General features: G+C 44.7%; 1 protein-coding gene across 1 annotated transcript in view; it reads right to left on the minus strand.

Annotated features, from left to right (window-relative positions):
- syngap1b (synaptic Ras GTPase activating protein 1b) overlaps positions 1-15,000 on the minus strand; it is a 121,104-nt gene that overhangs the window by 32,895 nt on the left and 73,209 nt on the right. Inside the window, exons 4-6 of the mRNA XM_063199901.1 lie at positions 14,310-14,404; positions 10,335-10,456; positions 1,719-1,872 (exon numbers count right to left, since the gene is read on the minus strand). Of these exons, the coding sequence (XP_063055971.1) occupies positions 1,719-1,872; positions 10,335-10,456; positions 14,310-14,404 (371 nt within the window). The remainder of the gene's footprint in view (positions 1-1,718; positions 1,873-10,334; positions 10,457-14,309; positions 14,405-15,000) is intronic.

A 15,000-nucleotide genomic window follows, 5' to 3' on the forward strand; every position in this document is an offset into this window, starting at 1 on the left:
ACCAGCAGCAACACCAAGAGAGCCGGTGGGAGTTGTGCCGTGTCATAAAGGAAGTGCAAACTCTAATCTGGGCGATTTCTCAAGGAGGATGAGGAAGCAACTGATGTTATTTCTTTCCAGTGGGGAAGAAAGATAAACAATTTTTTAAACGAAATCCGATTTGGGGATATAATCCTCTGTTGCTGCTCCAGTCTTTATAATCCTGCATCACCAAAATGACCACCAAAGTAACTTCCTAAGTCCAAGAACATGTGTGAGTGCTACAATGCACACACACATGGGCACACGCACGCGTGTGCACGCACGCACGCACGCACGCACGCACGCACGCACGCACGCACGCACGCACGCACACACACACACACACACACACACACACACACACACACACACACACACAAACATCTCTTTCTCCTTCCAAGTCCCTCAACACTGTAGCAGTAGAGCTCCAGACTGCCAGATGGCTGTAGCTAGCGGTGTAGCATTGCGGTGTGGATTACAATGCCTCCCACACAGCTGTACTGTGCCACCATGACAAGTCTTGCACAGTCACATATGTAACCAGCCATTTTAGGTAACTCCTTTTCTGCTTCCGTGCTCCTCGCCATCTGAAAGCAAAAGCTCGAGCAGCATTGCTGTGTTTCAGCTAGCTTGGGGAACAGAACAGACAGACCCCTATACAGTACTGCCTGCTCCTGTAGCAGACAAGCCATTGGGTATAAAAATAATGCGATCTCTGCTATATAGGCCTTTAAAAATAAATGTAAATAGTTACAGCCTACGGTTAATCCTGGATTCAAAGTAGTATCAAAGTAGTAGTATTACAAAGTATCTAAAGCTCTGAAATGGCTCCCACCTCAACGCAGTTCTGCTATGTTGCCGAGAGATACATGTACACACACTATAAATGGTAAATGAATGGTAAATGGACTGTATTTACATGTATAGCGCTTTTCCACTCCTTTGAGTACTCATAGTGCTTTTTGCGGTCATAGCAATTTGCCGTCAAGTATCTGGCTCAAGGACACATGGATGGGGTCAGGGTGAGCGGGGCATGAACCTGCAACCTTTCTGGGTTCCAAAGAACCTCTCTGTCCCCTTCGCCACCCCTGGCCATAGAGAAGATAGATAGACAGTTATTGCACCCACGTCAAAGCAGTAGGAGTACTGGAGAGACATACTCATACATCCCCAAGAAGAAAGATACCGGTACTCATATACGGTACATATATTTGATAGATGGACAGTTATTGTGCCCACCTCAAAGCAGTACGACTGTCCAAGGAGATAGATATAAATATGATATATCCGATACGTGCAGCATATTAGATAGATGGAGAGTTATTGTGCTCACCTCAAAACAGTACTGGAGTAAAGGAGTACTGGAGAGAGATACACATATACTCCTATACTGTATCTCCAAAGAGAGAGATAGTGAAATACATACAATATACTGTAAGTAAGATAGACAAACAGTTATTGTGCCCACCTCAAAGCAGTACTCCTGTCCGAGGAGTGAGATATATAGAATATATCCTATACGCACAGAGTATAGATAGATGGAGAGTTATTGTGCTCACCGCAAAGCAGTACTGGAGTGCAGGACAACTGGAGAGAGATACACATATACTCCTATACTGTATCTCCAAGGAGAGAGACACTGAAATACATACTGTGCAGTATATATACTAAGATAAATGGACAATTATTGTGCCCACCTCAAAGCAGTACTCCTGTCCGAGGATGCTGGAGTGGACGGGCTTGATGATGGCGTCCTCGTCCAGCGTGAGGTCCAGCGCCTCGGCCGCACTGCTGGGGGACAACAGGGACTCATGGGAATGGGACTCCTTGAAGCTCTGCATCAGGCGAGTCCTGAGAAGGAGAGATGAGAAGAACGGCAGAAAGACAGAGACAGAGGAAAGATAAAGGATTCCAATTAAGACCAACATGGACAGGGAGGGAGGGAGGGAGAGAGAGGGGGGGGGGGGGGTATTCCAGTCAACCCAAAAGAACAAGGCAATTAAGATATCATAGTCCTGTGAATGAATAAAAGAAGGAAAGAAGGAAAAAATGCTTCCTGTTAAATCCAAAGTACAATGGGATGATATTGAGGTTAGCTTTGACAGTGATGTAGTAACTCTGACACAAATCGGATGTAAATGGAGGGAAATCCATTTAGATATCAATGTGCTGAGCGTGTCAAGCTTACATAAGACCATCACTTTGATATGACAGAACAGCCATGCCTGGAAAACCTTGCCCTACCAATAGAGGTTGCAACTGAATCATCAAAGCAGAAGTTCTCTGCTTTGCACTAGATGCACACTAGATCTCCACCGGTGCCGTTTGCAGGGTCATCAGTTGGGGACCACTTGCTCATAGATGTTTCACCAGAGACGTTCTATTGGGATTGGGTTAGAACTAAGAAAATCTTTGGTTTCACCCCTTATCCTATCTTACGAGACATGTCACACCCAGGCCACAACCTGTTTGAACTGCTGCCATCTGGCAGTAGATTCAGATCTATGAAAACCAGGGCAAATAGACAGAAGAACAGTTTTTTTTTCAGTGGCCATCACAGCACTTAATTCTGCAACTAAGGAATAGTTTTTATATCTACTTTTTGAAATATATTTGTAATCTTTTTTTAATTATTTATTTATTTACTTTTGCCTCATTCAACAAGGAATGCTCAATTTCGTTGTGCACGTCACAATGACAAATAAAAGATATTCTATTCTATATTCTATTAGCCCCTTAGAATCCTCTTGGAATCATCAAAGACCACAATACTATTCCTATTGACTACAGAGGGCTGAATTACACTCTTTACTGACTGTCTGTGGCACCTTCCTGCAAGCTCGTGAAAGATCCCAACACCTGTTCATCATCCTGATTACAAACATTTCTACAAATGTAATGAGCAGAGCATACATATATTTTTTCCGGCTCTTGAGACGATTCCCCAGGCAGGCGTGCCTATTTGGACATGCTGCACACCACACCTCACACAGAAATGGCCCCAGCAATTATGTCACACTCAGCAGGCACCTAGCACATTATTTGCTGACACATGTACATTCTTGCAAAAAAAAAAAAACATGTATACAAAACACATACACAGACAGTCTCTCTCTCTCTCTCTCTCGCTCTCTTTCTCTCTCTCGGTTTCTCGCTCGCTCACACACACACACACACACACACACACACACACACACACACACACACACACACACACACACACACACACACACACACACACACACACACACACACACACACACATGCACACGCACACGCACACGCACACGCACACTCATACAAACACTCAGAAAAACCAAACAAACAATACGAGTGCACAGGAGACAGAATGTGACAACCACAGACAGACAGAAGACCGGCAAACAGACAGACGAAAAGAGCGACTGACAGACAGACAGCCAGAGGTAAAGGAAGCTGAAAGCCCCTACTATTGGGTCCCTGATGAGTCCAACAGCCTGCCGATTTCCCTGCTCTCTCTCTCTGTCTCTGTTTTATATACATTCACAAGAAATGTGTGCACCAGAGCATTAAATACACACAGAACAGTGTGGCACAGAGAGAGAGAGAGAGAGGGAGAGAGAGAGGGAGGGAGAGGGAGAGAGAGAGGGAGGGAGATGGAGAGAGAGATGGGGGAGAGAGAGAGAGAGAGAGAGGGAGGGAGGGAGGTAGGGGGGCAGCACAAGAAAGGGAGAGCGACAGAAAAAGGAAGGCAGTGGGAGAGGAGGAGAGAGAATCAGAAAGAAAGGGAGGGAGAGTAAGGAAGCGAGAGAGGAGGGAGGATGGGAGACTAAAGAAGGGAGGGAGAAAGACAAGAAATGCAGAGGGAGGGAGAGAGAAGAAAAGAGGAGGGTGGGAAGAGGCAGGGAGAGAGAGAGAGAGAGTGTGTGTGTGTTTGGTGTGTGTGTGTGTGTGTGTGTGTGTGTGTGTGTGTGTGTGTGTGTGTGTGTGTGTGTGTGTGTGTGTGTGTGTGTGTGTGTGTGTGTGTGTGTGTGTGTGTGTGTGTGTGAGAGAGAGAGAGAGAGAGAGAGAGAGAGAGAGAGAGAGAGAGAGAGAGAGAGAGAGAGAGAGAGAGCAAAGCAAAGCAGAGGAAAGGAGGAAGAGAGAAAGGCAGAGGGAGGGAGAAAGAGAAGGAGAGAGGAGGAAAGAGACAGGAATGGAGAGAGAGAGAAATGTTGGATGTGGAGAGGGACAGTTATAAATAGACCCAAAGGAATGAGTCAGATTGAGAGAAATAAAAGCAAGCATGGGGGAGGGAGAGATGGAGAGAGACAGAATGGCACAGAGGGAGGGGAGAGGAGGAATAGAAGGAAGAGAGAGAGGTCAAGATGCCAATATGATATGAGAGAGAGAGAGAGAGAGAGAGAGAGAGAGAGAGAGAGAGAGAGAGAGAGAGAGAGAGAGAGAGAGAGAGAGAGAGAGAGAGAGAGAGAGAGAGAGATGGCTTGCAATGTACCTGTAAGACTGTAAGAGGTAGGTGATGAAGGGGGAGTGAAATACAGTACGCCGATAATTATTATGGTGAAATAATAAATAGAACTGGGGGGGCAGTAGAAGGGAGACCTCTCAAAAGAAAGAAATATAATGATTACGAAAACTCAGCAGCACACTAAAGCATGTGTGTATGAAAGTGAAAAGAGAGAGATGGATGATAAAGAATGATGGTAAAAGAGGATGGCGGGGGATAGAGGGGAGAAGTCTTCCAATTCTTATGTCATCTCCAGGGCACACTAACTTAAGCCATATACAGTAGTCTGTGTGTGGGCATGTGTTTTTGTGTAATGTGTGTGTGTGTGTGTGTGTGTGTGTGTGTGTGTGTGTGTGTGTGTGTGTGTGTGTGTGTGTGTGTGTGTGTGTGTGTGTGTGTGTGTGTGTGTGTGTGTGTGTGTGTGTGTGTGTGTGCGCGTGTGTTTGTGTGTGTGTGTGTGTGTGTATGTGTGTGTGTGCACGCATGTGTGCATGCATTTGTACGTGCGGTGTGTGTGTGTGAATGACGATGAGCATCATCAATGCGTCACTGTGTCTAAACCACACAGTTTCAAACTCATGACAGGGCATCACGCTCCAGCCAAACCCAACTCCAACTCTGCCACATCCTGGTCAGTGTACCCCTCATCAAGCACATCATTCATTAGGTATTTCCAGTCCATTGTCGCACCTGAAATAGCCCTTAGCATTAGTCATATGACAATTTCTGGCATAACTATACAGTACATGTAGATACGGACACCCACATGCACACACAGAGATATACAGTAATCTTGCACTTTTCAATAGAGACGTGAAAAAGAAAACACTTAGGTAAAGAAAATAGAAAAAGCAGACAGAGTGGAGCCCAAAACATTCACTTATTCACTAGTGTGGTATAGGGAGGACAACACAATAGCTCATATGCTATGCCAGTGGTATAGGGAGGACAACACAACAGCTCCTATGCTATGCCAGTGGTATAGGGAGGACAACACAACAGCTCCTATGCTATGCCAGTGGTATAGGGAGGACAACACAATAGCTCGTACGCTATGCCAGTGGTATAGGGAGGACAACACAATAGCTCATAGGCTATGCCAGTGGTATAGGGAGGACAACACAATAGCTCATATGCTATGCCAGTGGTATAGGGAGGACAACACAACAGCTCCTATGCTACGCCAGTGGTATAGGGAGGACAACACAATAGCTCATATGCTATGCCAGTGGTATAGGGAGGACAACACAATAGCTCATATGCTACGCCAGTGGTATAGGGAGGACAACACAATAGCTCATATGCTACGCCAGTGGTATAGGGAGGACAACACAATAGCTCATATGCTACGCCAGTGGTATAGGGAGGACAACACAATAGCTCATAGGCTATGCCAGTGGTATAGGGAGGACAACACAATAGCTCATATGCTATGCCAGTGGCTCCCAAACTGGGGGTCGGGACCCCTAGATGGGTTGCGGAGGCACTGAAGGGGTGTCGTGGACAAAAGCATAAAAACGGGATATCGACAGGTTAACAGGTTATGACAATATTCACTTGTATGGTTAACAGATATATTTGCTGTCCTGTGGATTTCTAGCAATATTAGCAGACAAACTACTGTATTTGGGCAATTTTTTGTCCATTAGTGTTGCTAGATTTTCCATTAATATTTTATCTGCTAATATTGCTAGTAATCCACTGCTAGGCTAAGACTATGGTGGGTGTAGGGGGGACGTGAAAATATTCTGCAGTCCAAAAGGGAAAAAGCTGAAAAAGTTTGGGAACCACTGCCCTATGCAGTGAAGTACAGAAATGGAGGAGCCACTGATTTTCAGCCATGGCTCACAGTAGTCAGCTGGGCACTGAACCGCTACGCGGGCGACCCGGGTTCGATTCCCTACCCAGGTCATTTCTCGATCCTCCCCCGTCTCTCTCTCACTCATTTCCTAACCAACTCTTCACTGTCCTGTCTAAATAAAGTTGAAAACCCCCCACAAATATTACTTAAAGCATATAAGACTTCTAACTACCTTGTGGTGTTCAGCCTCTTTACTGTAAGAGAGGAGGCTTTTTGAAAGAACTTCTGTGTAGTAGTTACTCCTGTATAGGAGTTTTAAAGCATATCACGCATGGGCCCAAGGCTGAAATGGCCATGAACTTCCAAACTCTTTGACCCGTCCTGCATGGGGATTTGGACCAGTCAATGAATTAAGTATGAAATAGAATTTCCTCTGACTCCCACATAGGATGACTTTTCAAGGACATGTGGACTGTTGGAAAATCACTATTCTAAAAGTAGTGTAGGTGATGCACGCACATCCACTAAATCAGGTGCTGGATCAAACAAACGCGCGTAAAAGAAGGAAGAAAAATCTGCACATTGTTGCTGCTCACCGATTTATTGAATACAACGTTTCGACATCAAGCGGTCTTCGTCAGGTGTATACCTGTAAGACCACCTGACGAAGACCGACTGAGGTCGAAACGTGTTAAAATCACTAAAATCACTATTCTACTCATAAGGTAGCCACATTGAACATGTCATTTTTATTTATTTATTTGACCTTTCTTTTACTAAGAAAGAACACCCATGATGATTAAAGATCTCTTCTTCAAGGGTGTCCTGGCCGAGAGGCAGCACAAGCTACAAAATCAAATTTCACCTAAGCAAAAAGGATATATACAAATACAGAGATGCGAAAGCCAACAAGCGTAGTCCAGTTATGTTGTATGAGTTATGGTGTTGCCATGTTAAACCAACATTCTAGAACCATTAAGAATTAAGTCAGAGTTCATGGCGGTGTGTGATAAAACCAGGTGAAAATATTGCATTATCACAGGAGGAAGCCAGCACTTGACCCCAAACATTCTGCGCCACAATAAAAGTAACAAAGACACCATGTGAAGAGTGAATAATGTTGAAGGGTGTAGAAGAGTCGGGGGCTGATAGTAAAGAGCTCCAGGTGAAAGGTGATATTATTAGGCCGGCTACGCTAACGCATCTACAGTGCCTCTGATGCTGCCAGCCTGAGGGTGATTTCCAATCAGCTTTACTGACAGGCCCACATAGGCACAAGCGCAGACACACACATGCTCGCACGCACACGCACACGCACACACACAAACACACACACGAGCAGGCCAGGAGGAGATACCGTATGGGGTGGGAAAATGTAGACAGTGTGTGAATGCGTTTAAGAAATAATGTTGCAATCGGCATTAGTATTAATCTATAAAGTTCCATTGCCTCCCTGACTCATAAAAAAACTCTGATGTAGAGTTGCTTGTTAGGGGCTCATCTGAGGCACATGTGTTATAGTATATCACGAAAGTGAGTACACCCTCACAGTTTTTGCAGATTTGTGAGTATATCTTTTCATAGGAAAGCATTACAGAAATGTCACTTTGACAAAATGATTAGGGACCTTTTAACAACATATTTAACCACTTAAATTTCCTGTTCACTCAGGAAAAAACAAAATACATCCATTAATATTTGAACACCCCAGATTAAAATCTGGTAGAGAAGGGGCTGTGTTGGCTCAAATCGTCTCGAAATGAAAAGGGATTAAAAGGGAGGTTGTCACTTGTCACTTGTAAGATAAACACATTTACTTTAGATGGTGTCAAGCATGTGCGGTGGTAACAAGTGAGTTTTACAAAAAAGTATATCCTCTCAATAGCCAAGCATGGTATTAGGACTGACATGGTTTGGGGATGCATGAATGCTGTCAACATTGCCAATCTGAAATACACCTAAAAGAAACATGCATGTCAACATGCACTGTGACTACTGAAGCAGATCATGATATTCTTCATAGGATTGCATTCAAATCTCACACCAATCTATTTAAGCCAGGTGCACACTCAAAATGTAAAAGGTTGAAACGCACACTGATGACCTCCCTTTTAATCCCTTTTCATTTTGAGACAATTTGAGCCAACACAACCCCTTCTCTACCGGATTTTAATCTGGGGTGTACTCGTTTTTGTGAGTACATGTTCAAACATTAATGGCTGAATTTTGTTTTTTCCTGAGTGAACAAGAAATTTAAGCGGTTAAATTTTGTTGTTAAAAGGTCACTAATCATTGTGTCAAAGTGAAATCTCTGTAATGCTTTCCTATGAAAAGATATACTCACAAATCTGCAAAAACTGTGAGGGTGTACTCACTTCCGTGATATACTGTAGGCAGTGAGCCCACCGCATCCTTTGCCAAAACGGGAAGACAGTCGTGAATGTCTCGTCGGCATCGCAGACAAATTTGTCACCTGTCTACTTGTCAGTCTAGTGTTTTGTGAGTGTTGACACCATGCTGTGCTATTTAACAAACTAGTTTTCAGAGCTTTGGATTGGTTGGAAAAAAAATTGCCTCTCTCTGATGGACTTTTCCACATAACTTAAAGGGACACTGTGTGAGATTTTTAGTTGTTTATTTCCAGAATTCATGCTACCCATTCACTAATGTTACCTTTTTCATGAATACTTACCACCACCATCAAATTCTAAGTAATCATTATGACTGGAAAAATTGCACTTTTCATACATGAAAAGGGGGATCTTCTCCCTGGTCCGCCATTTTGAATTTCCAAAAATAGCAATTTTTAGCTGCAAAAATGACTGTACTTGGACCATACTAGAAAATATTTGTTTATTACTTAGTAAACTTTCATGTAAAGATCAAATTTGGCAATAGGGAGCCTAGTTTCAATGAACAGCATAGTTGCAGTACCCTTTTTGACCATTTTCTGCACAGTGTCCCTTTAAAATACTTAACGCCGCAATCAACAATTGCACCAACAAAGTAGTTGTATTGAAAGCAGACTTGTGTAAAGTAGAAGTAGAAGTACTCTTACAGATGTAATTGCAACACTAGTGGTATGATATTCCATGGTTTCAACATTGTAATATCATACTACTAGTGTTGTAATTACATCTGTAAGAGTACTTCTACTTCTACTTCATACAACTTTGATTGAAAGAGTGTAGGAAGTAAAATAACATGCTGCTGGAAAACTATAGCATTATGGTGAGCCTTTTAGGCATGCTATGCAATGTTCATTTCAATTAAATAACAAAAACCTACCCCTTTTATGAGAATGTATGAGAATGTATGTTTGAGTAGGTGTGATTGGGTATGTGAAGTTACATGTGTACCGTATATGCTTATGTGAGCTTTAGTTTTATTGTTACTGGTAAAAGTAAAAGTGTTAAAAACATTTCCTCTCTGACAGGTTAAGGTTAGGGATTGTTTTGGTGTGGGCAAAGTTTAGCATTCTTTAGCTATTGTTAGGGTTAATATGAATAGAAGTGAATGGGAGTGTGTGTGTGTGTGTGTGTGTGTGTGTGTGTGTGTGTGTGTGTGTGTGTGTGTGTGTGTGTGTGTGTGTGTGTGTGTGTGTGTGTGTGTGTGTGTGTGTGTGTGTGTGTGTGTGTGTGTGTGTGTGTGTGTGTGTGTGTGTGTGTGTGTGTGTATATGTTTGGATGCGTGTGCACATGCACGTGCATGAGCAAGTGTGTGTATGCTCATACGTGTTTGTGAGTGTGTGTGTCAGTGAGCAGGGCTTAGCCCACTTGTCCTGGTATGTGTGTGTGTGTGTGTGTGTGTGTGTGTGTGTGTGTGTGTGTGTGTGTGTGTGTGTGTGTGTGTGTGTGTGTGTGTGTGTGTGTGTGTGTGTGTGTGTGTGTGTGCGTGTGTGTGCTTGTCAGTGAGCAGGGCTTATTAACCCACCTGTCCTGGTCGGCACTGTGTGTGTGTGTGTGCGTGCGTGCGTGCGTGCGTGTGTGTGCGTGCACGTGTGTCAGTGAGCAGGGCTTAACTCACCTGTCCTGGTCGGCGCTGCGGAAGCGGGGCAGGATCATCTGGCGGAAGCTGCTGCTGCGGTCCAGTTTGGGTTGGCTCTTGGCTCGCCGGATGGAGCCCTTCAGTCTGCGGCTCAGGAAACTCTGCTCATCACACCAAGAGGTCAGCACAATGTCAGTGCAATGAGTTGGGCTGAATGTTAATGGTGTGCCTGCACCATTTATTTTCTCACCAACATTTTCACCACCAAACCCAAAACATGATAGTGGGTAAATATATGGTCGCTGACATAATAAATCAATGGATTATTCCAGAAGGCCAGTTTAGTCACTTCACAAATTGGTAAATCAGCAGCCAGAGGTGCCATTTGATATAGCTCTGTTGGAAAAAGGGGCCCATGAAACTTGTCAGGAGACTTCATTAGCCTACAAGGTAGTGTGTGTAGCTCTGCTCCGCCAGGGGGCGCCGAAGCTACACATACAACGTCTGGTGTGAACCAGGCTATAATTAGCCTACCACTCACTCAGACATAACTTAGCTGGGTTCAGTCATTGAACCACATGGAATACCATTCAGATGTGCACCAATCAAAGGGTTGTTTAAATTGAAGAGTGGTGTTCTTTCTTGAAGAAATCTGAACAAAATTGTAGTCAATTGCCCTTGAAATGAAATCAGTATATGGCGAAAGCCACAGTGAGTGGTGGCTGGTTTTATTTTCATTTGAGCGCACACAGAACACTGAGAGAGAATCAAGACGCCAAGTAACACCTCTACACAATGTGTTATCATTAGGGGAGAGTGAGAATGTAAATATCATGCATTCCTTTGTGCACTCCATAAAAGTTATTTTCATTTCACTATCTGAGCTATGTACTGTAGCTGGCTAGCTAGCTTGTTAATTACAATAACTAGCTGAGAGAATGCTAAACCAACACGTAACATAACATTTACTTGCTCAAGCTGGAATTGTTCATTTTTGAAAACACAAAGAATCAGAATCAGTATGAGAATAAATACACAGATAGCACAGGAAAAAAAAGAGTCAGACAGATGAACTGAGCTACATATATAAGAGAAAAAGCAACATAAAAGGCATGAAGCTAAATCAAGCCAAGCAAGTGGAGGAGTGTGAGCTCAGCTGTTTGGTCCCTCACTGCAGTGCTCTTAAATGACCAATAGTGGGGGGTGTTGGTCCGTGTATATGGCCATACTTCAACATGTCATTCTGCCAGCACACAGCAGCAGTGGTATAGCAACCTACCCGCCTTCATCATAGTCACACTGCAGCCACTTCTCTCCTTCCGATAAACCACAGGTATATTCCGGGATTTTTTTTCTAAAAGATGACTTGACCTACCATGACAGTGGCCTCGCAATGGGCACTGTTCTGACCAGGGGAATGCTGTAGCCCTATAGTTGAAAAGACTTAACAATAGGCTCCTACTTCTACAGTCTTTAGAGCTACAGTAGGACTTGGTGATTGCCTTTTTAGCAACAGCAAACGCATAACAGGGGCCATGTCTTGTCACCCTTTACAGTATCTCCAGACAGTATACTGTCAGCATTCTCAGAAATTATTTAAGATCAGTGTATATTGTTTGAATGAAAATCATTGGCAAATAGGTCTAAAAGCTGTGTATTTTCGAATACTTTGGTAACATTCTAACATCCTTCTATACATCCTCAGGTCACATTCTTACATCCTCCTATAGGCCCATCTTACATTCATCGCATATTGTGTAGGCCTACGGCTGTGCCGTTACAAAGACTATCTAGAGTATGTGTAGGAAATGTCTTTATCATGGCCACAATAGAAACATGTTTGAAAAAGAAAGTGTACTAGCGGAAAAAATGGTTTCCGAATATATACTGCACAACGGGTCTTATTCTCAGCAACTGTGCAATTGTACACCAATTGCTGTTGCGCTTTCAAGCTGAGCTTGAAGAACAGAAAATCAAACAGAATGCTGCCGTGGTCCAATTGAAGACCTGTGAAGAAAACAACATCTAATCTTGACTCAAGACACAGAGGCCACTTTTCCAAAACATTCAACATTCCCTTTTTCACCACCATCTAAGGCAGGGGTGTCAAACTCATTTTGGTCCGGGGGCCGCATACAACCCATGTGGACCTCAAGCGGGCCGCATTAGTAACATCATCGCGAAAAAAAACGTAAAGCAGAGGATTAGTGTTCAGTACTATCACGTTTTAAGTGTGTTGAGTATGTAGAAAGCAATGCAATACTGATAATCCTATGCAAAATTTCCTTGACTTCATTCATTCATTGCCAACCGTCAATTAATTAAATATGGGACAGTTCATTTTGGCAGGGGGTCTGGGGGTTTCCCCCAGAAAATTTTGTATTTCTTAGATGTCATTTCCTGCATTTTCACGCATTCTAACATCCCGTTTCCAATTTCAGCTTAATAGGAACCAATACAAATCCAATTATATTTATTATTTAATTACAACCAATACCAATACAATACGAATAAGAAGTATTAACATGTTCTCTATGTATGAGGTCTATAATATATGAGCTTTATCAAATGCCTGTTACAGTACAAATTCACCATTTATAATTGTAATAGAAGTGTGATGTGCACTTTACTACGTATACAGTATAACAGAGGGACCATTGGGTTAATGTCATGCAGGTATCGATTTTGCCCCGAGGGGCGTAATTCGGTTATTTCATTGAAAAAAAAACAAAAAAAAAAAGTAAAAAAAATAAAAATAAAAAAATTATATATTTTTTTACATCCGGGCCGGATGGAACCCTCTGGCGGGCCGGATGCGGCCCGCGGGCCGTACGTTTGACACCCCTGGTCTAAGGCTATGTTACTGAACTGTATGTCACAGTAGACACCAACCATTTGACGTTGACTTCGACATGAATTTGACATAATCTGTGTGCTAAGCCTTTTTGACTAACACCCTGAATCTGACACTAGAGGACACTGTTGAAATCCATTGACTTATAAGTATCCATTGAAGTATAAAAAACAATGTCAGTAAAGAAATATGACAGGCATATGTGCTAATATCCCTCAGCAGAAGTAAGGGAGGGGGCAGCTGGCAGCGGTGGTGGTGGTGGGTTTGCTGAGTCACATCTACTGTCAAGGTACGTAGAGTGATACCTTAATACCTTAATACCCTCTGAGATTTTAAACGTTTCTCTACTCTCTACTCTACTCTATTCTACTCTGTTCTACTCTATTCTGCTGAACACCACTAGATGCTCGTTCTCTATCCACACTTAGACCCATATCGTATCAAGTTGAGGAAGTGGCAGTGATGTTTGTTGGCTGCTGCTGACATGGATCGTTGGTCTAGCGCTTCTATGCTAACATTTCCTTACATGACCAATACCTGTGGCAAGCAGGGCCGGCAGGCCACCTTGCCTTTGGGGTGCCTGGCCTGGCGGTCAGTCAGTCAGTCGGTCAGTCACATACTGTACGTACCTCCACGGAGGGCAACGGCGCGATATAGGGCGTGGGGGTGCTGCTGACGTTGCTGCTGCTGCTGTGGGCCGAGCTCGAGCTGGCCAGCCTCCAGTCCCCGGCCCAGAGCGCGAAGGGCGGGGAGCGCGACGGAGACACCGGCCGCGGAAGCGGAAGCATAGGGGGCAGCGTGAGAGACAGGGCCGGGGAGAGGGGCAGCGAGCGGGGCAGGGGAGGGGACGGCGTGCTGGCCCCCAGCCTCTTGCACTGGGGCCACGGCTGGGGCGAGAGGGACAGGGGCAGGGCGCGGGGCAGGGGAGGGGTGCCGGGGGCCCCCAGGGACCTGCGGCCAGGGTGCTGCCGATGGAGGGAGTGCAGAGGAGGGTCGTCGGAGGGGGGGAGAGACAGGGACAGGGAGGGGGGCAGCGAGCGAGGCCGGGAGCAGGCGGCAGAGGCATGAGCAGAGGGGGGGGCAGCAGACGGGGAGGGGGAGACGGTGATGGAGAAGTAGGCGGAAGAGGAGGAGGAGGAGGAGAAGGGGGGGTTACTCACGGATTGTCGGAAGGGTTGAGGGGGGGCGGAAGGGGGGGTCTCCATGCTTGGCTGCTTCCCAGTGGCTATGCTCTTCCGCCTGGCACGAGCGTGGTCTGCGAGAGAAGAGTAGAAAAAAATTAGACAGTGCTAAGCCCCCCACATTTGGGCTTGCATGCCCACCCACGGGGACCCCGGTTCGAGTCATTTCCCGATCCTCCCCTGTCTCTCTGTCCCATTCGCTCCCTGTCACCATCTTCGACTGTCCTGTCAAATAAAGGCATGAAAGTCCCTAAAAATAAAATAAAAAATAATAATAAGTGCGACAGTAATGAAGGACACATTGCTCCCCCCTCCACTCTTCCTACCCTTCCACCAACAAACAAACACAGACACATCCTCCCAAAACATATTTAGAGACGTACAGTGTCAATGATAATCACCCTACCCCCTTCCCCCTCCAGACACATAGCACACACACCCTCCCAAAAATATTAAGTGCGGAGTAAAACTACAATGACAAACCCCTACACCAACCACCCCATCGCCGATTCCCTTCGACCAAAACACTCATCAACCCCATCCAATCCCCTCCACCCCCCCCCCACACACACACACACACTATCTCCCTGTTTCTCTCTGCCATCCTCTCTCCTCCCTCTCTCTCTTTCCCTTTCTCTCCAAGGACTTGAGACCTTCATCTTGTCATAGG

Source organism: Engraulis encrasicolus, chromosome 5 (genome assembly GCF_034702125.1).
Source record: "Engraulis encrasicolus isolate BLACKSEA-1 chromosome 5, IST_EnEncr_1.0, whole genome shotgun sequence".
Lineage (NCBI taxonomy): Eukaryota > Metazoa > Chordata > Actinopteri > Clupeiformes > Engraulidae > Engraulis > Engraulis encrasicolus.